The 26,133-nt window shown below is 42.5% G+C and overlaps 1 protein-coding gene across 9 annotated transcripts in view; it reads left to right on the forward strand.

The window, feature by feature from the left end:
• Nucleotides 1-26,133, forward strand: part of CACNA1G (calcium voltage-gated channel subunit alpha1 G) — a 380,651-nt gene that overhangs the window by 190,420 nt on the left and 164,098 nt on the right. For all 9 annotated transcript variants that reach the window (XM_056550710.1, XM_056550708.1, XM_056550703.1 and 6 more), the window contains 2 exons: nt 5,447-5,539; nt 20,054-20,849. In XM_056550710.1, coding sequence (XP_056406685.1) covers nt 5,447-5,539; nt 20,054-20,849 — 889 coding nt within the window. The remainder of the gene's footprint in view (nt 1-5,446; nt 5,540-20,053; nt 20,850-26,133) is intronic.

Here is a 26,133-nt window from a genome sequence, read left to right on the forward strand (position 1 = left end):
ATTTCCGCAAGCGGAAATTCCGAAGTGTCAACGGGAGTGCGGAATCCCATAGTAGTGTATTGGGCTTTCATTTGAGGTGGAATTCCGTCATGTGAATAGACCCTAAAAGTGTCCGCAACTCATGGAAATGTACATCAGTTGGCTAGGATCTGGTGTCCATTATTATCCATTCCCGGATGAGGGAATGCTGCAAGACACATTCCCCTGTGTGGCATATTCACCGATCCCACTTCCAAACTGAGGCATCGGATCAAATTAATGGGTTTAGTAAAATTATCAGTTTCCTTCCGTCTCTGAAACGCTCCCGGATCGTGGGACATATGTGAAGGAAGCCTTAAAGGGGTACTCTGGTGGAAAACTTTTTTTTTTAAATGAACTGGTGCCAGAAAGTTAAACAGATTTGCAAATGACTTCTAATTAAAAATGTTAAAGGGGTATTCCAGGCAAAAACTTTTTTTATATATATCAACTGGCTCCGGAAAGTTAAACAGATTTGTAAATTACTTCTATTAAAAAAATCTTAATCCTTCCAATAGTTATTAGCTTCCGAAGTTGAGTTGCTGTTTTCTGTCTAACTGCTTTCTGATGACTCACGTCCCGGGAGCTGTCCAGCTCCTATGGGGATATTCTCCCATCATGCACAGCTCCCGGGACGTGACATCATCATTGAGCAGTTAGACAGAAAACTTCAGAAGCTAATAAGTATTGGAAGGATTAAGATTTTTTAATAGAAGTAATTTACAAATCTGTTTACCTTTCCGGAGCCAGTTGATATATAAAAAAAGTTTTTGCCTGGAATACCCCTTTAACCCTTCCAGTACATATTAGCTGTTATATGCTCCACAGGAAATTCTTTTTTTTCTCCTTTTTTTCTGACCACAGTGCTCTCTGCTGACACCTCTGTCCATGTCAGGAACTGTTCAGAACAGGGTAGGTTTGCTATGGGGATTTGTTCCTACTCTGGACAGTTCTTGACATGGACAGAGGTGTCAACAGGGAGCACTGTGGTCAGACAGAAAGGAAATTCAAAAAGAAAAGAACTTCCTGTGGATCATACAGAAGCTGATAAGTACTGCAAGTGTAAAGATTTTTAAATAGAAGTAATTTATAAATCTGTTTAACTTTCTGGCACCAGTTGATTTAAAAAAAAAAAAAAAAAAGTTTTCCAGTGGAGTACCCCTTTTAAAGTTTTATAGGTATTGGAGATGCCTGCAAATCAGTAATGTGCTACAGTGAAACCTTTTTGAGCCAACCACTCAAAGTTGCACAGCAAATGGTTTTTACAAAGTATGAATAATAAATGTGGAACTGAAAATCTGTCATAGAAAATTACATAAGGGTTAGGGGTTGTTTTCTCAAAGAGGTGATCTTTAGAAGTAATCATATGGTATTGTCAGCATGTACAACACTGAATCTGAACGGTCTAGTCCTTCACCTTGAGCTGAGCCTCTGATGCCATCTAGTGTCACATCTATCCATTGTTTACATTATTTCATTACGGTTAAAGCAAACTTTCAAGCGATTCTGAACAATGAAAATTTGTCGGGAATGTGTATAGTAATATGACATACACAGGGGCCTACACTGATACAGGGACAGGTTATATACTAATTCCCAGCAGGATGCAAACAGTCCACAATGCTATATTAGGGAGGTTGCACTGGTTGCTAAGGCTTCTTGTGTGGAGCAGAGAGAAGCTGCTGGGCAACCTGCTGGATCGAATATTATGGACATGACTAATAGTATATAAACCAGCATGGCGCACTACACGTAGCTGTGCGCACCCTATTAGAAGCCTTATCTATGTGCAAGTTCCTGGAGGGATCCACCAAATGGAAAAGAATTTAGGAAAACTAGAACAATGGTCAGAACTCTGGCAACTGAAATTTAATGTGGATAAGTGCAAGATAATGCACCAGGGGCGTAAAAACCTTCGGGCAGAATATAGAATATTTGACTCAGTCCTGACCTCAGTATCTGAGGAAAGGGATTTAGGAGTAATTATTTCAGAAGACTTAAAGGTAGGAAGACAATGTAATAGAGCAGCAGGAAACGCTAGCAGAATGCTTGGATGTATAGGGAGAGGTATAAGCAGTAGAGAGAGAGAAGTGCTCATGCTGCTGTACAGAACACTGGTGAGACCTCACTTGGAGTATTGTGCGCAGTACTGGAGGCCGTATATCCAGAAGGATATAGATATTCTAGAGAGAGTTCAGAGAAGATACTAAACTAGTACATAGATTGCAGGATAAAACTTACCAGGAAAGGTTAAAGGACCTTAACATGTATAGAAGAAAGAAGAGACAGAGGGGAAATGATAGAGACTTTTATATACATAAAGGGGATCAACATGGTAAAGGAGGAGAGGAGATTTAAAACAAGAAAAACTACCACAAGAGGACATAGTTTTATATTAGAGGGGCAAAGGTTTAAAAGTAATATCAGGAAGTATTACTTTACTGAGAGAGTAGTGGATGCATGGAACAGCCTTCCTGCAGAAGTGGTCGCTGCAAATACAGTGAAGGAGTTTAAACATGCATGGGATAAGCATAAGGCTATCCTTCATATAAGATAGAGATAGGTATAAGGCTATCCTTCATATAAGATAGGGATAGGCATAACACTATCCTTCATATAAGATAGGGATAGGTATAAGGCTATCCTTCATATAAGATAGGGATAGGTATAAGGCTATCCTTCATATAAGATAGGGATAGGTATAAGGCTATCCTCCATATAAGATAGGGATAGGTATAAGGCTATCCTTCATATAAGATAGGGATAGGTATAAGGCTATCCTTTATATAAGATAGGGATAGGTATAAGGCTATCCTTCATATAAGATAGGGATAGGTATAAGGCTATCCTTCATATAAGATAGAGATAGGTATAAGGCTATCCTTCATATAAGATAGGGATAGGTATAAGGCTATCCTCCATATAAGATAGGGATAGGTATAAGGCTATCCTTCATATAAGATAGAGATAGGTATAAGGCTATCCTTCATATAAAATAGGGATAGGTATAAGGCTATCCTTCATATAAGATAGGGATAGGTATAAGGCTATCCTTTATATAAGATAGGGATAGGTATAAGGCTATCCTTTATATAAGATAGGGATAGGTATAAGGCTATCCTTCATATAAGACAGGGATAGGCATAAGGCTATCCTTCATATAAGATAGGGATAAGTATAAGGCTACCCTTCATATAAGATAGGATTCAGATTATTGGGCAGACTAGATGGGCCAAATGGTTCTTATCTGCCGACACATTCTATGTTTATATGTTTCTAAGTATGAATATGGCCAGTTTTAGAGTAGGTGTGAACTAAACTTTAGACAAGTGTGGGCAACATGCCAAAAATTTAATCTAGGGACAGTAATGCGTAAATTCTCTATCCTGTAGATAGGTGAGGCATTTTTCTTACTTTTAAAGGGGTACTCTGGTGGAAAACTTTTTTTTTTTTTTTTTTTAAATCAACTGGTGCCAGAAAGTTAAACAGATTTGTAAATTACTTCTATTAAAAAATCTTTATCCTTCCAGTACTTATTAGCAGCTGTATACTACAAAGGAAATGCTTTTCTTTTTGGATTTCTCTTCTGTCACGACCACAGTGCTCTCTGCTGAACTCTGCTGTCCATTTTAGGAACTGTCCAGAGCAGGAGAAAATCCCCATAGCAAACATATGCTGCTCTGGACAGTTCCTAAAATGGACAGAGATGTCAGCAGAGAGCACTGTGGTTGTGACAGAAGAGGAAATAGCTGGGAGACGTTTGCGCTCAACAAATATCTGTTACAGGATTTTATTCTAGAACTTGATTCTAGCCCAGACTTCCATTAGACAATGCATGTACCGAATAAGAGTCACTGACAATAGTTGTGTCCCTAAGGAGTAGAGTGGTGGTCAGTCAAACAAGCAGCCACTTACATCTTATATACAGAGATAATAAACTCTTCTTTAGCTACCATCTAGCTTTTAGTATAGTCAGTTACCCTATGGGATGTGGCTGTTTTTACAAGACTTTTAGAGGAGCCAAATAGACGCATTAAAGAAACGTGTTCAGATGGACCCACTTCTGGACATCTGTTGGACTGGGTGCCATCTCTCTCTCTTAACATTTTTTATTACATCCATGGAGCAAAAAATATGATGGCAGACTTTAAGCTTATTTATATAGAAAAGGGCAAAAAGTAAAGTTTACTCCCGACCTCTTTAGAATGTAGTTTTCATTTTTACTTTAATCTTTTTGTAAAGTATTACAATACAGGCATAGCAATATGGTTGCTGGAGTTTTACACAGACCCAGCCATTGTTCAGTCTGGACACTGTCAGGCCTTGGTGTAAACATTAAAAGTGCTCCTGGTAATACCAATCTGAATAGGATTTTTTGAAGGGGTTACGGGAAGCCCAATCTTGGGTGTGAACAGGGCTGGCTCTGCCTATAGGCAAAATAGGCAGCCACCTAGAGTGCCCTCTTGATGTGGGCACCTCTCTGTCTGCCGCAAGAAAGTTAGACAGCCACTATCTGAACCACTCACTCAACCAGCTTAGCCAGCAGCACCACCATAACCCTCTCTGATGTGCGCATCCCAGTAGTAAGGTAATTACATTGGAGGGGGTATGTTACAGTGTGTCACCCCAGTAGTAAGGTAATTACATTGGAGGGGATATGTTACAGTGTGTCACCCCAGTAGTAAGGAGATTACATGAGGAGGAGGTTTGTTACTGTGTGTCACCCCAGTAGTAAGGTGGGGCGTGACAAAGGGCGTGCCAATGGGTGGAGTCAAGGGGCGGCAAAATTAGCTTTTGCCTAGGGTGGCAAAAATCCTTGCACCAGCCCTGGTTGTGAAGGCCAGATCTTCTGCCACCTTCTGCCATCTTCCTGTCCAATATGATGCAAGTGACAAAGCAGATTCAAGTGAGTCTGTGGGTAGATAGTGAACTATTAAGTCCTTTGTCAGGTCACACATTGGCAATAAAAACAATTAAGGCCATGTTCCCACATGCCTTTGAACGCATGCGGCCTAAAACACCCCCCTATGATTTCACCAATGGCCGCACAATGTTGCCAATAATCCCAGCGGCATCGCAGGGACATTAGAGAATGCAAGGAAAGTGGTTTAAGAGGCACATGTTCACCGGCATATGGGAATAATAGGAAAGACAGCAGTAAACTACATCAGAGTGTGGTAAAACCTAATAACTGGCACTAAATATACTGTGCAAGTGATTGAAAGTAAAGCACTGTTAAGGTAGAATGACTCTGACATACTGCACAAGGCGGCCATACTGGACAGGACACACAGGAGTAAGGTATTAGTGCCACCTCATTGAATTTTTGTCATTGTATAACATGGTAAATATACAGATAATTATACACAGCACCGTGGGCAAACAAATATTAATGTCATTAATAAGCTTTCTTTTCTCTTCATTTCAGGTGATAACACTAGAAGGTTGGGTGGACATCATGTATTTTGTCATGGATGCTCACTCATTTTACAACTTTATCTACTTTATTCTTCTAATTATAGTAAGTTTACCTTAAATATCTCATAATAAGTTCAGAAACGTTGAACATACTTAATCTACTTTGTTTGGTTTATGGAGGTCTTAATACGATTAAACGTTTAAAGGGATACTCCGCCCCTGGACATCCTATCCCCTAACAAAAGGATAGGGGATAAGATCTCTGATCTCAGGGGGTCCGGCTGCTGGGATCCCCTGTGATCTCCGGATCGGAACCACAGCCATCATGCCCCCTCCATTCATGTCTATGAGGGGGGACATGACATCCATGTACTAGCCGCCACGCCCCCTTCCATAGACATGAATGGAGAGGGCGTGGCTTGATGTCACGAACACGGAAGCTCCAAGCTTCTGAGTTCAGAACACTGCGGTGCTGGGGGTCCGGCTTCTGGGACCCTCTTCTTTGAATAGGGGATAAGATGTCTATGGGCAAAGTACCCCTTTAAATCTTGTCATGGCTTTATGAACGTTACTGTCCTCTTTACCATTGTTTAATTGTTAGGAAAATCTCTTGATGTTAATAGCCCTGATATTTGTGAATGAATGCTATACAATTTATGGGTCCGCTCTTGTAGCGTCAGACTGTGGGTCGAGCATTAAAGGGGTACTCCACTGGAAAAAAAATTAAAATCAACTGGTGCCAGAAAGTTAAGCAGATTTGTAAATTGCTTCTATTAAAAAATCTTAATGTTTCCAGTACTTATCAGCTGCTGTATGATCCACAGGAAGTTCTTTTCTTTTGAATTTCCTTTCTGTCTGACCACAGTGATCTCTGCTGACACCTCTGTCCATGTCAGGAACTGTCCAGAGTAGGAGCAAATCCCCATAGCAAACCTCTCCTGCTCTGGACAGTTCCTGACATGAACAGAGGTGTCAGCAGAGAGCACTGTGGTCAGACTGAAAAGAAATTCAAAAAGAAAATAACTTCCTGTGGATCATACAGCAGATAAGTACTGGAAGGAATAAGATTTTTATAATATTAAAATGATTTTTTTAATTGTAAAAGTAACTTACAAATCTCTTAACATTTTTGGCACCAGCTGATTTAAAAAAAATGTTTTCCAGTGGAATACCCCTTTAACCTTTAGCCAAAATGTTGAACTTGTGATGTTACTGCTCTGCTGGCAACTTCTGACTTTGTGTGAATCATCTAGGTCAGTGATGGCGAACCTATGGCACGCGTGCTACAGGTGGCACGCTGAGCCCCCTCTGTGGGCACGCGGCCATAGTTCGCCAGGAGGGGCAAACCGGGACATCTTTTCGGGACACAAGGCTGTCCAGTTACCTTTCTGTGGCCTCTCGTTAACTTTAAAAATGCAGGGGCCACCGGGAGGTAGCGCACGCAGGGAAGTCACTGATGTCCCGTGCGTGCGCCCATAGGAACGGAGGAGCAGAGCATCGAGGAGGAGAACACACAGGCATGGTAAGTTACCTGCACGTCATCTTCAGTGCTCCGACCACCGCTTCTCCAGTCCCGAGACCTACTGCTACAGTAGATCATGACCCCTGACCGGAGCACTGTGTGGCGGTAACACAGACATACAAACATATATGGCTGAAGGCTGTATGTCTGTGGGGGAACTATACTGCATCTAATGTGGGGGAACATACTGCCAACCTAATGTGGGGGAACATACTGCCAACCTAATGTGGGGGAACAAACTGCCAACCTAATGTGGGGGAACATACTGCCAACCTAATGTGGGGGAACATACTGCCAACCTAATGTGGGGGAACTGCAACCTAATGTGGGGGAACACACTGCCAACCTAATGTGGGGGAACTATACTGCCTACCTAATGTGGGGGAACTGCAACCTAATGTGGGGGAACTATACTGCCTACCTAATGTGGGGGAACTGCATCCTAATGTGGGGGAACTGCAACCTAATCAGGGGGAACTGCAACCTAATGTGTGGGGAACATACTGCCAACCTTATGTGGGGGAACATTCTGCCAACCTAATGTGGGGGAACATTCTGCCAAACTAATGTGGGGAATAAACTGCCAACCTAATGTGGGGGAACATACTGCCAACCTAATGTGGGGAAACTAAAACCTAATGTAGGGGAACTATACTGCCTACCAAATGTGGGGGAAATACAACCTAATGTGGGGAACTATACTGCCAACCTAATGTGGGGGAACTACAACCTAATGTGGGGGAACTATACAGCCTACCTAATGTGGGGGAACTGCAACCTAATGTGGGGGAACTACAACCTAATGTGGGGGAACTATACTGCCAACCTAATGTGGGGGAACATACTGCCTAATTAATGTGGGGGAACATACTGCCTACCTAATGTGGGGGAACTACAACCTAATGTGGGGGAACTATACTGCCTACCTAATGTGGGGGAACTGCAACCTAATGTGGGGGAACTATACTGCCAACCTAATGTGGGGGAACATACTGCCAACCTAAAGTGGGGGAACATACTGCCTACCTAATGTGGGGGAACTACAACCTAATGTGGGGGAACTATACTGCCTACTTAATGTGGGGGAACTGCAACCTAATGTGGGGGAACTTCAACCTAATGTGGGGGAACATACCACCAACCTAATGTGGGGGAACTACAACCTAATGTGGGGGAACAAACTGCCTACCTAATGTGGGGGAACTACAACTTAATGTGGGGGAACAAACTGCATACCTAATGTGGGGTAACTACAACCTAATGTGGGGAAACATACTGCCTACCTAATGTGGGGGAACTACAACCTAATGTGGGGAAACATACTGCCTACCTAATGTGGGGGAACTACAACCTAATGTGGAGGAACATACTGTCTACCTAAGTTGTTTTTTCTAAACTGAAACCTCAGTATCCTGGTTTAATTGCTGTGCTGGCAATTTGAGGGGAAAAAAGTTGGCGTGCATTACGGTTTGGGCACTCGAGCTCAAAAAGGTTCACCATCACTGATCTAGGTGAAGCAGATAGGTGGGCCTAATAGATCTGTCAGCTACATTTAAAACTGAAAACTTCACAGAGGAAGCAAAATCAATACCCTGCTAGAAATATCGGTTCACAGAAGGGGTAAAGACATATAAAACATAACGTTTAATCGTGCTATTTAAAACAACAGAATCCCCACTGACATACAAACAACAAGGAGATAGGTCAAAGAGGCCCAGAGGCCACAACTAGCGATGATAGTTGGAGTCAAACAGTTCAGTGGCCTGAGTAGAGACAAAAAGTGGGGTGACCGGGAAAATTGTAAAGACCAGGTGGGGTGGGACTATGACCCTAGTATACCCTGCCAGGGGAGATGTTGTGCCCACTAGCCCTGCTCGCTCAGGGAGCTGTCGGGACACTCGTCCTTGAAAGGACAGGGCGGGCTATACATTTGTTCTAGTTTAGGGGCTGACCAAGGGATAGACCGGGGCAGGGGTCGTCCTTTCAAGGACGAGTGCCCCGACAGCTCCCTGAGCTAGCAGGGCTAGTGGGCACAACATCTCCCCTGGCAGGGTATACTAGGGTCATAGTCCCACCCCACCTGGTCTTTACAATTTTCCCGGTCACCCCACTTTTTGTCTCTACTCAGGCCACTGAACTGTTTGACTCCAACTATCATCGCTAGTTGTGGCCTCTGGGCCTCTTTGACCTATCTCCTTGTTGTTTGTATGTCAGTGGGGATTCTGTTGTTTTAAATAGCACGATTAAACGTTATGTTTTATATGTCTTTACCCCTTCTGTGAACCTACATTTAAAACTGTCTCAAAACAGTAGTTAAGTTCTGCAAAAGGTTGCAGTCACACTACAGAATTTCTGAGCTGCCGATGCGGCAACCTCCTATAGTTTTTAACAGGATTCTGCTGCACCGTGCACACTGGACTCCCCAGAAAGAGTCTATTTGAATATGCACTGCTGTCAATGGTGACAGCACAGACCAGTCTAAATCAGTCAGCGCCTGCTGTGCACAGAATGTCCACCTGGAATTTCTAGATAAGAACCAATAGGTTGCATGGCTCGGAAAATTCACAATGAATTTTTTATAAAATTTAAACAATCCACTCCAACATAGAAAAGTCATCTGAAAAAAAAAGTTTTATACAGTTGGGTAAGAGCTGGAACTGACTCAATATAGAAAAAAATGAAAAGGGGTACTCCGGCCCTAAGACATCTTATCCCCTATCCAAATGATAGGGGATAACATTTCTGATCGCGGGGGTCCCGCCACTGGGGACTACCACAATCTCTCATGCAGCACCCACCTGTCTCAGCTGCACGGAGCGCTGGAGGCTCCGTGTCTGAAGCCTCACGACCACGGTGTCAGAGTATCTTGACGTCACGACTTCACCCCCTTGTGACATCACGCCTAGGGCTTGACTTCACAAGGGGGCGGAGTCGTGACATCACGATACTCCGAACCCGTGGTCGTGAGGCTTCAGACATGGAGCCTCCAGTGCTGCATGCAGCTGAGACAGGTGGGTGCTGCATGAGAGATTGCGGGGACCCCCACGATCAGAAATGTTATCCCCTATCATTTGGATAGGGGATAAGATGTCTTAGGGCCGGAGTACCCCTTTAACTTACCCCTAAACTCCCCACTGCTCCAGTGTTCCCCATCAGACCTGCAGTGATGACATCCCATCAGGGGCATACACAGAAAATTTGCCACTAGTGGCAAAACAAATATTTGGCACCACACACTCGGGATATCCTGCTCTATGCCACACCCCCTTCCGTAAATATGCACGCCCCTGTCTAGTCACCACACGGAGCTTAGACTAACACAGCCCATATGAAAATAAAGCCCCACTTATCTGACAGATTTACTGAATCAGTCTGAGAGGACTACAAAGCCCTGGAACTCGGCAATAGGGCTGATCATTATGCTGTAAATAGGTGTGTGATCTGCTGCTCCAGGCTATCTACTGGTTACTGCAACTCCTGTTTTGAAGAGTGACTACAGCTCCTTTTTGAAGGGGAACTCTGGTACTTAACAACTCATCCCTTTTCCTGAGGGTAGGAGATGAGTAAGTGATCGCAGGGAGTCTGAGTGCTAGGACCCTCCGCGATCTCCTGTCCGGCACCCCGACTCTTCCCATGCACAGGGTGGATAGAGGATAAGTTGTTAAGTTACAGAGTTCCCCTTTAAGTTTGCAATATGTAGAATCACTTCCTATCATAATTATCTTATGTTCTTTCATTTCTATAAATAAAATATGAACTGCAATTAAGAAGCAACTGGATAGTGATGTTGATTTTAGCCTGGAGCTATCCAGTTCTGTGCAGTTGTGCTTCATTTGTATGTAACATGTACCAATTACATAATGTTTAGATATCAATCATTCACTTTATGTATAAAGACACACGGACATAGGCCACTGAAAATGTGTTCTTCATGATCCGGGTTTAACCCTTTCATGGCAATGCCCGTTTGTACCTAAATGACTAGCTAATTATTTTTCTGCTTTTACCTCTCCTCTTCCTGTATTTGTTTTCATTGATGTGGCCATATTAGGCCTATATTGGGCCACACTATGTTTTTGCATCCTGTTAAAAAAGGTACTGTTTTTTTATTTTTAATATTAGAACAAAGGCATCTTTAACCTTTTCAGAATGCAGGGCGTACGCGTATGCCCTGCATCCTGAGCCCTTAAGGACCTGGGGCGTACAGGTACGCCCGTGGGAATTTTGGTCCCCGCTGCTAATCATTCAGCAGGCATCCCGGCCAGGGCCAGACTGGCCATTGGGAACACTGGGCATTTTCCCGGTGGGCGGGGCCATCTGTGGACGGGGCCATTCCCCTGCCTGCTCTTAATACTAAGCAGCCGCAACTTGCAGCCACAGCTATTAGAGCTGTGCCCAGGGCCACCGTCAGGGGGATACAGCGACTGACAGGTCGGGCACTGCCTGAGTCTGAGAAGTGGCTGCTGCTGCCAGTCTTTACTTACTGTTTTCCCCTTCAGGCCCTTTTAAAACCGGCGCAGGGGCCGCACTGACTCTCTGGGAGGAAAAGAGCAGCTGAGAGCTCCTCCCCCCTCCCCCTCATGACCCCCTGTGTGCCACCTTATTGGTGGAGTAGGAGAATGCTGTATTTCCTGTCCACCACAGACCCAGAGCTGCCTGGGAAAAGGAAGCCTTCCCCTGCCCACAGCTGATGCCATGTTCAGTAAGTAAGGCTGCTTTCACACTATAAAGTTCTTCCGTGTTAAAGAGCCGTTATATTGTTCAATTATGAAAACCCTTAAAAACGTTACACAGCCGTCATAAAAATCCCATACGGCCGTTACAAAATCCCAATAAAGTCTATGGGATTTTTACATTATCCAATTTAACCCATCATAGCCCGTTATTAATAACAGATGTTATTTGTGACAGGAGAAAAAAACGGTACATGCACTATTTTTGTCCCGTCACAAAATAACGTCCGTTATTATTAACTGGCTATGATGGGTTAAATTGGATAATGTAAAAATCCCATAGACTCTAAAGGGATTTTGTAACGGCCGTATGGGATTTTGTAAAGGACGTTTTTAAGGGTTTTCATAACGGAACATTATAATGGCTCTTTAAAACAGAAGAACTTTACAGTGTGAAAGCAGCCTTAGATTCTATATATCTCTCTACTTTCCATCTGTCTGTCTATCTCTCTATCTATCTCTATCTATCTCATATCTATCTCTCTATCTATCTATCTATCTATCTCATATCTATCTATCTCATATCTATCTATCTCTCTATCTCATATCTATCTATCTCATATCTATCTATTTATCTTATATCTATCTTTCTATCTATCTCTCTATCTATCTATCTCATATCTATCTCTCTATCTATCTCATATCTATCTATCTCTCTATCTATCTATCTCATATCTATCTATTTATCTTATATCTATCTTTCTATCTATCTCTCATATCTATCTATCTATCTATCTATCTATCTTTCTATCTATCTCATATCTATCTATCTATCTATCTATCTATCTATCTATCTCACATCTATCTATCTCTCATATCTATCTATCTATTTATCTAGCACAGGAAAAGGTAGAGCAGCACGTCCCACAGTAATATGATGGTGGTGCAAGCAGCGAGTAGAGCCCCAGTCAAGGCAAGTTAGACATCTAGGAAGGATGCCGCAGCAAACGGAGGATTCAAGTGCAAAAACAGTGGTTTATTCCATGGTAATACAGGTTAGCAACGTTTCTGCTGCCAATGCAGCCTTTATCAAGCGTGATAAAGGCTGCATTGGCAGCAGAAACGTTGCTAACCTGTATTACCATGGAATAAACCACTGTTTTTGCACTTGAATCCTCCGTGTGCTGGGGCATCCTTCCTAGATATCTATTTATCTATCTTATATTCAGGGAACTGCCTGAGAGAAGGACTGCCATTTTTTCTTTTTTTTTTTTAAAGGCAAACTGTCAGCAAAGTCACCCACACTAACCAGTGGTACTGGCTAGAGATGAGCGAACTTACAGTAAATTCGATTCGTCACGAACTTCTCCGCTCGGCAGTTGATGATTTTTCCTGCGCAAATTAGTTCAGCCTTCAGGTGCTCAGGTGGGCTGGAAAAGGTGGATACAGTCCTAGGAAAGATTCTCCTAGGACTGTATCCACCTTTTCCAGCCCACCGGAGCATCTGAAAGCTGAACTAATTTATGCAGGAAAAGTCATCAACTGCCGAGCGGAGAAGTTCGTGACGAATCGAATTTACTGTAAGTTTGCTCATCTCTAGTACTGGCTGGTAGTGCGGGTGATGCTGATTAAAATGGTGCCAGCCTTGCCTGGATCCGTTGCCTCATTCCGCCGTTATATTCCATTTTGTGGTTATGGTAATGAGGACCAAGTGGCATGGACGGGGTTAGAAGCTTGCCTTCTGGCACTGGGACATTGGCCGGGCTACTGAATATTCATTCCCTCCCTCCGCTTCACACAGAAGACGTGTTTGGAAAGTGAAGAGGAGGGGGGAGAAGTGGAGGGAGGGAATGAATATTCATTAACCCGGCCGATGTCACAGTGCCCAAAGGCAAGCTTCTAACCCCGCCCATGCCACTTGGTCCTCATTACCATAATCACAAAACAGAATATAACGGCGGATTGAGGCGATGGATCCAGGCAAGGTTAGCACCATTTTAATCAGCATCACCCGCACTACCAGCCAGTACCACTGGTTAGTGTGGGTGACTTTGCTGACAGTTTGCCTTTAAACGGCAGAAAGGGGGCCCGCTGCCAGCCCTTAACCCCAAGTCTAGCCCCAAACCTCTATTCACTTAGACTGCAGGATGGGCTGTAGGTACTTTAAAGCCAGCACAGGGGCTGCCAGGGGTAGGCACTACTTCTGGGAACACTATCTACTGGGGGCACTATCTACTGGGAGCATTACCTACCTGGGTAAAGTACCTACTGGGGGCATTATCTACCAAGGGACACTACCTACTGAGGGCACATTCTGCCTAGAGAAACGTCTTACTGGGGGCATTACCTACTTGGGGAAATTACCTATTATTGGTATTACATACCTGGGGGTACTACCTACTGAGGGCACTACTTATTATGGATATTACCTACCTTAGGGCACTACCTACTGATGGCACTTCCTACTAGGGGCTTTAGCTACCTGGGGAGGCACTAGCTACTGGAACACTACCTATATTGGGGCTTACCTACTACCTTCTGGGGGTATTATCTACCTGTGGGGGCACAACCTACCTGGGAAATTACCTACTACATACCTTTGGGGCATTACCTACAACCTACCTGGGGGCATCACCTGGTACCTACTGGGGTCATAATCTACCTGTGGGCACTACTTTCTGGTGAAATTACCTACTGGGGGCATTAGCTGCCTGGGAGCAATACAAGGGGCATTCCCTACATACTGGGGGCACTACCAACCTACTGGGAGCTTCTGCCTTATTGGGGAGATTCTCTACCTACCTACTTGGGCATTACTTAGGGCACTGAGAGTAGGGAACAGGTGGGAGATGTGCTGGAAAGTGTGGAGCCTAATATGTTTGTTGCCTGGCAGATTCTGCGGTGACGACTCATGATTGGAAGAAGATTTCATGACGTTCTAAGTAAGACAGAGAAGAAAAGATAAGAGAACGACTCCAAGAATACGATTTCTGTGAGTCAGTAGAAACCACTGTAATCGCTTATACAGTTTGCAGTGCCTTTATAGAGCCAGGGTCACTACTATATGGGCTTTTTATGGGGATATTGGTCTATTTTCAGTGGCTTTTATACAGTCACTATGTGGTGGTAATGGTAGTGGTCATGGTGTAGCGGTATTATTCTTACTCTTATTGGTAATATTGGTCTCAGTATACAGGATTTGGTCAGTAACAGTATGATGGCAATATGTATGGTGATAATAGTCCTCCTTGTATACTGGTAATATTGATATAATTGGTCTCAGTATGCAGAATTTGGCCAGTAACAGTATGGTGGTAATATGTATGGTTATAATATTCCTCCTTATTATACTAATGTGTTTTAACCCCTTAAGGACCAAGGACGTACCGGTACGTCCTTGGTCCTGCTCTTCTGATATAACGCGGGGTTACACAGTAACCCCGCGTCATATCATGGCGGGCCCGGCGTCATAGTGAAGCCGGGACCCGCCTCTAATAGCGCGCAGCGCCGATCGCGGCGCCGCGCGCTATTAACCCTTTAGCCGCGCGCTCAAAGCTGAGCCGCGCGGCTAAAAGTGAAAGTGAAAGTTCCCGGCTAGCTCAGTAGGGCTGTTCGGGATAGCCGTGGCTAATCGCGGCATCCCGAACAGCTGACAGGACAGCGGGAGGGCCCCTTCCTGCCTCCTCGCTGTCCGATCGCCGAATGACTGCTCAGTGCCTGAGATCCAGGCATGAGCAGTCATCCGGCAGAATCGTTGATCACTGGTTTCTTATGAGAAACCAGTGATCAACATAGAAGATCAGTGTGTGCAGTGTTATAGGTCCCTATGGGACCTATAACACTGCAAAAAAAAAGTGAAAAAAAAAAGTGAATAAAGATCATTTAACTCCTCCCCTATTAAAAGTTTGAATCACCCCCCTTTTCCAATAAAAAAAAAAAACACAGTGTAAATAAAAATAAAAATAAACATATGTGGTATCACCGCGTGCGGAAATGTCCGAATTATAAAAATATATAATTAATTAAACCGCTCGGTCAATGGCGTGCGCGCAAAAAAATTCCAAAGTCCAAAATAGTGCATTTTTGGTCACTTTTTATATCATTTAAAAATGAATAAAAAGTGATCAATAAGTCTTATCAATGCAAAAATGGTACCGTTAAAAACTTCAGATCACGGTGCAAAAAATGAGTGCTCATACCGCCCCATACATGGAAAAATAAAAAAGTTATAGGGGTCAGAAGATGACAATTTTAAACGTATTAATTATCCTGCATGTAGTTATGATTTTTTCCAGAAGTCCGACAAAATCAAACCTATATAAGTAGGGTATCATTTTAATTGTATGGACCTACAGAATACATATCAGGTGTCATTTTTACCAAAAAATGTACTACGTAGAAACGGAAGCCCCCAAAAGTTACAAAACAGCGGTTTTTTTTTTCAATTTTGTCGCACAATGATTTTTTTTCCCGCTTCACCATAGATTTTTGGGCAAAATGACTGACGTCATTACAAAGTAGAATTGGTGGCGCAAAAAATAAGCCATCATATGGATTTTTAGGTGTAAATTTGAAAGAGTTATGATTTTTTAAAGGCAAGGAGCAAAAAACGAAAATGCAAAAACGGAAAAACCTCCGGTCCTTAAGGGGTTAATCATGGGAAATTGTCTTAACAGGCTAGGTTCATAAAGTGTATTTCAGGCATATTTTATAAAAACAAATGTGCCCACGAAATCCAAAAATGTGTCCAGAGAAAAGCCCATGAAAAAGTGGTTGTGCTCTTACCCATTCAGGGTCCGTTAGGCACCAAAAAGAAAAAAAAGAAAAGAACCAAACGGAACCTAAAAGGGTCGGAGCACTACAGCAGTGTGTACCTAGCCTAAGTGAACAAACAGCCCTAGGTGTGACAAGGTGACTTTAAAACATGCTCTGTATGTACTTGTTTTTGCAAGAAAGACTATTTTATTACTATGTTGTAGACTATTTTATTACTATGTTGTATATTGCTTTCTATTAAGCTATAAACTATAGCTGTTTACTTGTGAGGTAGATATCAGCAATGCATGTACTATATTCTTTAAGGAAGCTTTTATAATAGCTTTCCATTGTATCCTGGCAGACAGCCCAAACTGCTGTCCTGACTGCAAAATATGTGATGTCTTTTTCTGCATTGCCATGCTTTTCTTATGTAAATGCAAAGGATAAGAACATAAAAATCCGTTTCAATGTCAAACTAAAATAAATGTTGTCAGCTTGTAAATTTTAGGCTAGTTTCGCACAATGTATGGACCCAATGATCAGACTGTGAAGCTTCAAGCTTATTCTAACATGCCCATAGACTGTCACTAGCCACAGGTGTCTCTTTTTGGCATACATTTGATCTGCATATGCCAGTGGGCCGCACACTGGTCAGGAAACACTGGTTTAGGCATTTCCAAACATAGTTATGGACCATGGTTGATGACCATCATGAATGGTCTGTAATAAGAATCAGACAGTTTTTGAGGGTACTCTGAACACCCGTAGTGCAATTAGTATTCAAGGCCAACATAAGTAGTAGAAAAATTACTTGAAAGGCATATAAAACATAACCTTCATAAGTCCACTATAAAGTATAGAACAATCTTCAAAATGTTGCAATAAAACCGTAGTGTTAGCTACCATATACAGATTACAACCTAAATACATATATCCCATTCAAATGATCAATCTGGCTGTCAGACCTCACAAAAACTAAAATACAATACACACTTCCAGACTGCCCAACATGTTTCTATCGCTAATTCAGGCGACGTCATCAGGGGGAGAAGCACTGGGAGGGATGACTAAACACAGGTATGTAAACAGTAACTCATGTGCAGTGACAGTAAGCCTAGGTATGTAAACAGTATGTAAACTCATGAACAGAAACTCATGTCAGTCCCACACTCAAAGGAAAAGAACTAGAGCAAGAATCACCAGTAAGTGGGCAACAACAATGACTCACTGCACAAGTTATACAAGGAAAGTGCTATGTGCTCAGATAAATACTAAGAGCGATATTACATTCCATTATTGCGAGGAGCCCTGTCCCCCAGCTAGAATAGTGTCCCAAACCAGTTGGCTAACAATAATAACAAAGCTGTGGACAAAGATATGTCAGGAGCCACTCAACCCCAGTGCTACTCACGACCCCGACTGTTATTGTGGTATTAGGTAACAGCCCTGTTGTGTCCGCAGCTAGTTACGTTACTCTGGATTTGTGTCGTTTTCCCATCTCACTGCTGTGGCAGCTGGCAGGAAAAGTGTCTGGCGCGGAATATATCCATTCTGGAATTTGTTCTATACTTTTTAGTGGACTAATTAAAAGTTAAAGGGGTTATCCAGGAAAAAACTTTTTATATATGTATATATATATATATATATATATATATATATATATATATATCAACTGGCTCCGGAAAGTTAAACAGATTTGTAAATTCCTTCTATTAAAAAAAATCTTAATCCTTTCAGTACTTATGAGCTGCTAAAGTTGAGTTGTTCGGAACTGTCCAGAGTAGAAGCAAATCCCCATAGCAAACCTATTCTACTCTGTGCAGTTCCCGAGTCAGACAGAGATGTCAGCAGAGAGCACTGTTGCCAGACAGAAAAGAACAACTCAACTTCAGCAGCTGATAATTATTGGAAGGATTAAGATTTTTTAATAGAAGTAATTTACAAATCTGTTAAACTTTCTGGAGCCAGTTGAGCCATATATATATAAAAAGTTTTTCCTGGAATACCCCTTTAAGTTTTTTTTATATGCCCATCATGAATGGTCTGAAAGGAGGGGGATGCTGAGCACTGAGTAGTCCAAGATGCTGCTGGCCATGTAATTATTCATATTTTTATTATAATTATTATGAACGCTGATGGGGCTGGCAAAAAAGAGCGGGCACCAAGAACTTTTTTTTATTGCCCATATTATGTTATTACATTTTTACCAAGAACAGGAGGGTCATTTTAAATATTAGTGAAACTGAACTAGAAAATGTTTCCGAGAGAATTGACCAGGAGGGTTAACTAACCATTTATACAGTCTGCCCTATATCATTCATCAGCTCTAACATCTTGGGTATGTTAAATACATGTAATTGCTGCTCCCAGACATTCTCGTCTCAATCGTTTCATGCTATAAGTCTATTTACCAATAACAGTCCTCAAAATTATTATGGCAGATAAAGTCTTCCAAGGAAGAGGCGGGTTTAAGCGGCGCTGACTAGGGATAGGCACGTCAAGAGGATTAAATGGTTTTATTGGAAAGAAAATGCAACGCGTTTCACCGCGCTTGCGCGGTGAAACGCGTTGCATTTTCTTTCCAATAAAAGCATTCAATCTACCTGACGTGCCTATCCCTGGTCAGCGCCGCTGAAATCCACCTCTTCCTTGGAAGTCCTCATCTGCCATTGTCCGTATGGTTGGGGAGGCTGCAGACCAGGCCCCTTTGCTCATTCACGCTGACCATTGTTGTGTGTGAGCTCACACAACCTCCTATGGTAAGAGTTTCTAGTTATATTGCTGGTTTACCTATAGGCGGTTTTATGCTATATTTTTATACTCAAAATTATTATGTCCTAAACCAAATTATATGAGGAAATACAATGACATGGAGTCATGGTTAGAACATCAACTAGGGTAGACCTCAGAGGTGATTCCCAACTGAGTATTAGAACACAGTATAAAAATAAACCCAACTAAGCAAAGTATGGATTGTGCACAGTGAAAAGGACTTAAAGGGGTGCTCAGCGTTTGGAACAAACTGTTTTGTACGCTGCAGCCGGCGACGTAATAGCCCAACCCCCTTATGATGTCACACCCCGCCCCCTCAATGCAAGTCTATGGGAGGGGGCGTGACAGCTGTCACGCCCCCTCCCATAGACTTGCATTGAGGGGGTGGGTATGACGTCATAAGGGGGCGGGGCTATGACGTCACAAGCTCCCGGCACCGTCTCCAATGTTCGGAATAGTTTGTTCCAAACACTGAGCAGCAGAGTCTTTAAAAAGACCATGGGTGCTCAGTCCTCAAAGCCTGACCAAGACGGTAGTATCCAGGTAGAAAGCCAAAATGAAGGCTGGCACTCCAAATGAGGTATCCATTGAACGTTTGGTTTTATTAACCCAACAAATACAAGGATGCAACGTTTCTTAGCCTGCTTGAGAAAGACCTTATGGTAAGGTTGAAACGTTGCATCCTTGTATTTGAAGGGTGAATAAAACCCATTGTTCAATGGATGCTTCATTTAGAGTGCCATCTTCCATTTTTGGAATGAACGGTTAAAAAAAATACTAGGTAAGACTACATATTGTGTAATTTTAAGGTTACGTTGCTATTGTTGTGGATATAAAGTAGTTCTTTCGGATTTTCATGTACTAATCACAGAACTGCCTTGAATTTCTTTAGATTGGATCATTTTTCATGATCAACCTATGTCTAGTGGTCATAGCTACTCAGTTTTCCGAAACTAAGCAGCGGGAGAGCCAACTTATGAAGGAACAGAGAGTCCGTTTCCTTTCCAATGCAAGCACACTCGCCAGCTTCTCTGAGCCTGGCAGTTGTTATGACGAGCTTCTGAAGTATTTGGTGTACGTGACTCGTAAGGGAAGTAAGCGTCTTGTCCAGCTCTACAGAGCAGCAGTCTTCAAACTTGGTTTCACGTCTAGTCCTATGGTGAAGAGCAACAATGAAAAACCAAATCGCAAACATAGGAGAAGAAGGTCTTCAGTGCACCACCTAATCCATCACCATCACCATCACCATCATCATTACCACCTGGGAAATGGCAGCCTAAGAGCGCCACAGGCCAGCCCAGAGCTCAGCGAAGTGGAAACCAATTCTCCTCATAATGGAACTAGACTAATGCTATCGTTTTCCGGGGCTCAGACGTCCCCCATTGCTTCAGCCTCCAATGCACAATCCATTCACAGCATTTACCATGCCGACTGCCATCTTGAAAATGTGCCTTGCGTGCCCGTCTTTGCCCAGCCTGGTACAATTATGCCAAATTCAGAGGTTGTCCAAAAAAGTATTGTAGGAAAGAAAAACTATCCTACTGTTCACCCAAGCATGTCACCAGAAATACAGAAGAAAACAGAACAAGGGGACGTTTCAGAAAGCCTTGTGATCACAAGTGACCCCAGCCTTTACACAGGGCCAATATACAGTTCAATGAACAGGCTACTAGAGACCCAAAGTACAGGTACGGTAAAACAAAATCACATTTTGGACCATAGATAGCCTCTGTTATTTTAATGTATGGATTCTGTGGGGGAGATTTATCAGAACCTGTCCAGAGGAAAAGTTGCCCAGTTGCCCAAGCAACCAATCAGATCGCGTCTTTCATTTTTACCAAGGCCTCTGCAAAATGAAAGTAGCGATCTGATTGGTTTCTATGGGCAACTGGGCAACTTTTGCTTTGCACAGGTTTTGATAAATCTCCCCCTATGTGTTTTAATAAGTAGCCGATGTTCTATGTTTATGAAATACTTATATTTATGCCGTTTGTCTTATCTGATGTGTGAGTCTGAGAATACACTGTGTACACGTAATACGTTAAACTAGTGGATGATGCCTCACCTTATAGGTGATTGGGTGCTTCTCTTGTTTAATGCTTGCCAGGTTACCAGGAGAGGCCGTCATTTTCTGTCTCAGCCGGAATTAGTTAAACTTCACAAGCATGCAAGCAGGCGAGTGAATATTGTTACATATATATGATTTTATTCCTAGCTAGGCTACCTTTTCAACTTCTCTTGCACTCTTAAGCAAAGCAGCTTGCTAAAGACCCTCCACAGTGGTCCTGCGATAGATAGATGTATGGATGCATGCAGGCATGCATGCATGCTTTGCTTTGGCATATACATGTAAATTTATACTCTCACCAAATATGCAGTCAAGAGGGAATATTATTATTTTCATGCATGCCAAAACAGCACTTCACCACTTACTATATCAAAGTCATCGGTAAAAGCATTGGTTGAGATTCCTGTGGATCTAAATTGATCTCAGCCATATTCGTGGGATGAATCGCCACGATCACCTATTTTTTAGTTTTAAGCTGGTCTGGTGATCAGCTGATCGCCACATTTTTAGCTTCACAAATCCTTTTTGACCAGCTACTACTGTGAAGAAAGATGTCTGGCCTTTAAAGGGGTACTCCGCTGCTCAGCGTTTGGAACAAACTGTTCCGAACGCTGGAGCGGGAGCTCATGATGTCATAGCCCGCCCCCTCATGGTGGCATGCCCCGCCCCCTCAATGCAAGTCTATGGGAGGGGGCGTGACAGCCGTCACGCCCCCTCCCATAGACTTGCATATGATGTCACGAGCTCCCGGTGCCGGCTCCAGCATCACGCCACCTACCATAGACTTGCATTGAGGGAGCGGGGCGTGGCGACACAAGCTCCCAGTGCCGGCTCCAGCATTCGGAACAGTTTGTTCCAAACGCTGAGCAGCAGAGTACCCCTTTAAGGATAGCACCTAAAAAGTTCTCAGGATGGCACAAAAAACAAAGTCACCTGCTGCAGATCTCCACCTAACCCCCCAGTGCTGTACTGACAGTGCCAGTCCTGCTGCTTAGACCTCTTAATCTTTGTACCACCACATAGGAAGTGCCTGCTCAGCCAATCTCTTCCCTAAGTAGTGATCCGCATCAGCCAGTAATTGGCTGAGCAGGCATTTCATAATTTCATAGGTATTGGGGCAGAAAAGCGTAAGCACTTAGCAGCGAGACCGGCATCAACAGAACAGCACCAGCAGCTGGTGAGTACGTTTAAAAAAAAAAAAAAATGTTTTATTGCCACCTTGAGGACTTCTGTATTTTTTGTTCTCTGAATATTCCCTTTAAATTGCCCCTACAGTGATCATTGTTAGGGAAACGTAGTGTTACTTGCTAAAAAATACAAATGAATGGTCATATCCTGCTGCATACATCCTCTATCCTGTACTGTACTAGAAATGGATAGCCACTGGGACAAGAGTATTGGAGCATAACTGGGTCAGTTAGGGGGAGAATCTCCAGCTGGACTCATATATAGGCCCTCATTTACTTAGAAAATCGGGTTGTAAGTCTATCCTGCTTTCTTACCCGACTGCTTTTTTCCCCCTAGTATTTATTATCATGTCGCATCCTGTTTGTCGCACTGGGTTTTGTTGGTTTTGGTTTCCAACTCCTCTGAGTTGTCAGGAAAAAATCTACAACAATTCAACAAATTCGGGTTGGAAACCTTTATAAATACATTGGAAAGCTCAGAAATGTCGGGTTACGCCCCTTTTTCAGGTTTGGGAGAATCCACATTGGGTCCGTTGGGAAAAAATGTTGCATCCTGTCGCAGACTGGCGCACGATGTCTGCGACATGTCGCAGGCAAAGATGCGCCAAAAAAACCCGACAAAACAAGTCGGGTTTAGAATAGTAAATGAGGGCCATAGTGTACAGACAAACAACTAGGATATATATGGATCACCCAATAATACGCAATTGTTCATATATGTTGCATATCCTTTATGAAAGATTGTTTTACAGCCCTCTACAGCACTAGACACAAAATTATGCGTGTAAACAATACAATAAGGTTCCATATTGTGTACCGTGTTATGGGTCAAAATACAGATGGCTGTCTAGGGTTTACCCTAGACAGCCATCTGTATTTTGACCCATAACACGGTTATTATAACACGGTTATTCATATAATTAAAGGGGTACTCCGTTGATCAGCGTTTGGAACAAACTGTTCCGAACGCTGCAGCCGGTGGCTCGTGATGCCATAGCCCAGCCCCCTCATGATGTCACGCACCGCCCCCTCAATGCAAGTCTATGGGAGGGGGCGTGACAGCCGTCACGCCCCCTCCCATAGACTTGCATTGAGGGGGCGCGGTGTGATGGCATGAGGGGTGGGGCTATGGCGTCACGAGCTACCGGTGTCAGCTCCAGCGTTCAGAACAGTTTGTTCCAAAAGCTGAGCAGCAAAGTACCCCTTTAAATCTAGAAGAACTAACTAGATGTATCCAATAACCCCAGTTAGTTCTTTTGCAACTTGTTATATTAGTCAATCAAAATGTAAAAATTACATTATCAAGTCTTACATTATAAACACTATATCAAATAGAAAAGTACCAAATACGGGAAATGTACATTATTTTAAAAAACCATCTGACGCCAGACACGTGACAAAGGTCCAAAAAAGGAATAAGTCAGCCAGATAGTGAGAAGTGAGGGGATCTCTGACTATAAAAAAAAGCTCTTGGTCTATAGCCTATATATGTGTGCAGCCCCAAAATAGTAATAGGGGTGCTGGGTAGTTGGCTTACTTTACACCTGATGTTTAGACAAATCTTCCAAAAAAACTAACATTAAAGGTTACCTCTCATGAAAAAAACATTTGATATATTATAGATTAATATATGCAGAATAACTTTACAATTTCATGTTATTAAAAAAATATGCTTCTTTCTATTTAATTTTCCACTTTGAAGAAATGACCACTAGGGGTCTCCCTACCAGTCCTGGCAGCAAGCATTTCAGACTCATGCTGGAGTCCTAAACACTACGAGCTGCCAGTCTGCTTTGTTCACAAAGGAGAACACTCAGAGCTGCCAGCCTGCTTTGTTCACAGCCTGTTTGGCTGTGCACAAAGCAGGCTGGCAGCTCTGAGTGTTTAGGACTCCAGCATGAGTCAGAAATGCTTGCTGACAGGACTGATCGGGAAAAATACAATAGAAAGGAGCATATTTTTCATTAACATGCTATTGGAAAGTTATTCGACATTCATTAATCTAAAATATATCAAAAGTTTATTTGATGAGAGGTACCCTTTAAATATATCTGATGGACACAAAGTCTAGCCTAGCTTAAATTTCGGCTACATCTAAAACATAGCTTAGTTAAACTTATAAACAGACATACTAATTCACATGCTTCTGTAGGCTTCAGATCATTAATATTCATGTTTACATATTCACTCATGTCCAACTATCCTACATTATTTTCCTTCAGGATGAAAGAACATTGCCAGGGGCATTTTTGGTCCTGCAAGTTATCAAGTTTATATAGGTCTGTGGACACCCCATGTTATCTTGTGGACAGCTGGAGGGAACCTGAGGTTAAAGGGGTTATGCAGGAAAAAAAAACTATTGTTTTTATATATCAACTGGCTCCAGAAAGTTAAACAGATTTGTAAATTACTTCTATTAAAAAAATCTTAATCCTTTCAGTACTTATGAGCTGCTGAAGTTTAGTTGTTCTTTTCTGTCTAAGTGCTCTCTGATGACACGTGTCTGTTCAGTTCAGTTCCCGAGACAAGCAGAGATGTCAGCAGAGAGCACTGTTTCCAGACAGAAAACAACAACTCAACTTCAGCAGCTGATAATTATTGAAAGGATTAAGATTTTTTAATAGAAGTAATTTACAAATCTGCTTAACTTTCTGGAGCCAGTTGATATGAAAAAAAAAAGCTTTTTCCTGGAATACCCCTTTAAATGCATCCAGCTTGTTGCATCTGATTTTCCCATCCATGGTGGCCCCAGACAACCCAAAATATTTAACTAGGCCAACAAGACGCAGGCCCAAGGTGGCACTTTATCAGGGGATGGCAACTGGGGACATAATTATTATTTTTTTCTTCTCAAATCTATTATGGCTGCCAGCAACTTTGGACAACCCCCTCAACAAAATACACATTTTGGCATTTCCTATCTATATTTAAAGCGGCACTACCTATCCATATTTAAAGGGGTACGCTGGTGGAAAACTTTTTTTTTTTTTTTTTTTTTAAATCCACTGGTGCAAGATTTGTAAATTACTTCTATTAAAAAATAATCCTTCCAGTACTTATTAGCTACTGAATACTACAGAGGAAATTCTTTTCTTTTTGGAACACAGAGCTCTCTGCTGACATTACGAGCACAGTGCTCTCTGCTGACATCTCTGTCCATTTTAGGAACTGACCAGAGCAGCATATGTTTGCTATGGGGATTTTCTCCTACTCTGGACAGTTCTTAAAATGGACAGAGATGTCAGCAGAGAGCACTGTGCTCGTAATATCAGTAGAGAGCTCTGTGTTCCAAAAAGAAAAGAATTTCCTCTGTAGTATTCAGCAGCTAATAAGTACTGGAAGGATTAAGATTTTTTAATAGAAGTAATTTACAAATCTGTTTAACTTTCTGGCACCAGTTGATTTAAAATTAAAAAAAATATTTTTCCACCGGAGTACCCCTTTAAAGTGCAAAGAGAAAAGGATAAAGCATGAAGAGGGAAGGTTGGGCCAAAATAGTAAGGGGTTTAGTTTACATAGGAAGGGGTGGGTTTGGAACAGAAAAAGGTGTTGTCTTGTTAAGGGGTGAGCACATTCAGAATAAGGGGAGGGGGTACAAGTGTAGTCAGGCTAGGGCAGCACAAAACATAAATACACCTCTGGCTCCAGATCCCTAGACATACAGGACCAAACCTTTAGACTACAAAATGATCTGGTTTCATCTGAAGCCATTTAAAT

This window comes from Hyla sarda, chromosome 13, assembly GCF_029499605.1.
Source record: "Hyla sarda isolate aHylSar1 chromosome 13, aHylSar1.hap1, whole genome shotgun sequence".
Taxonomy (NCBI): domain Eukaryota; kingdom Metazoa; phylum Chordata; class Amphibia; order Anura; family Hylidae; genus Hyla; species Hyla sarda.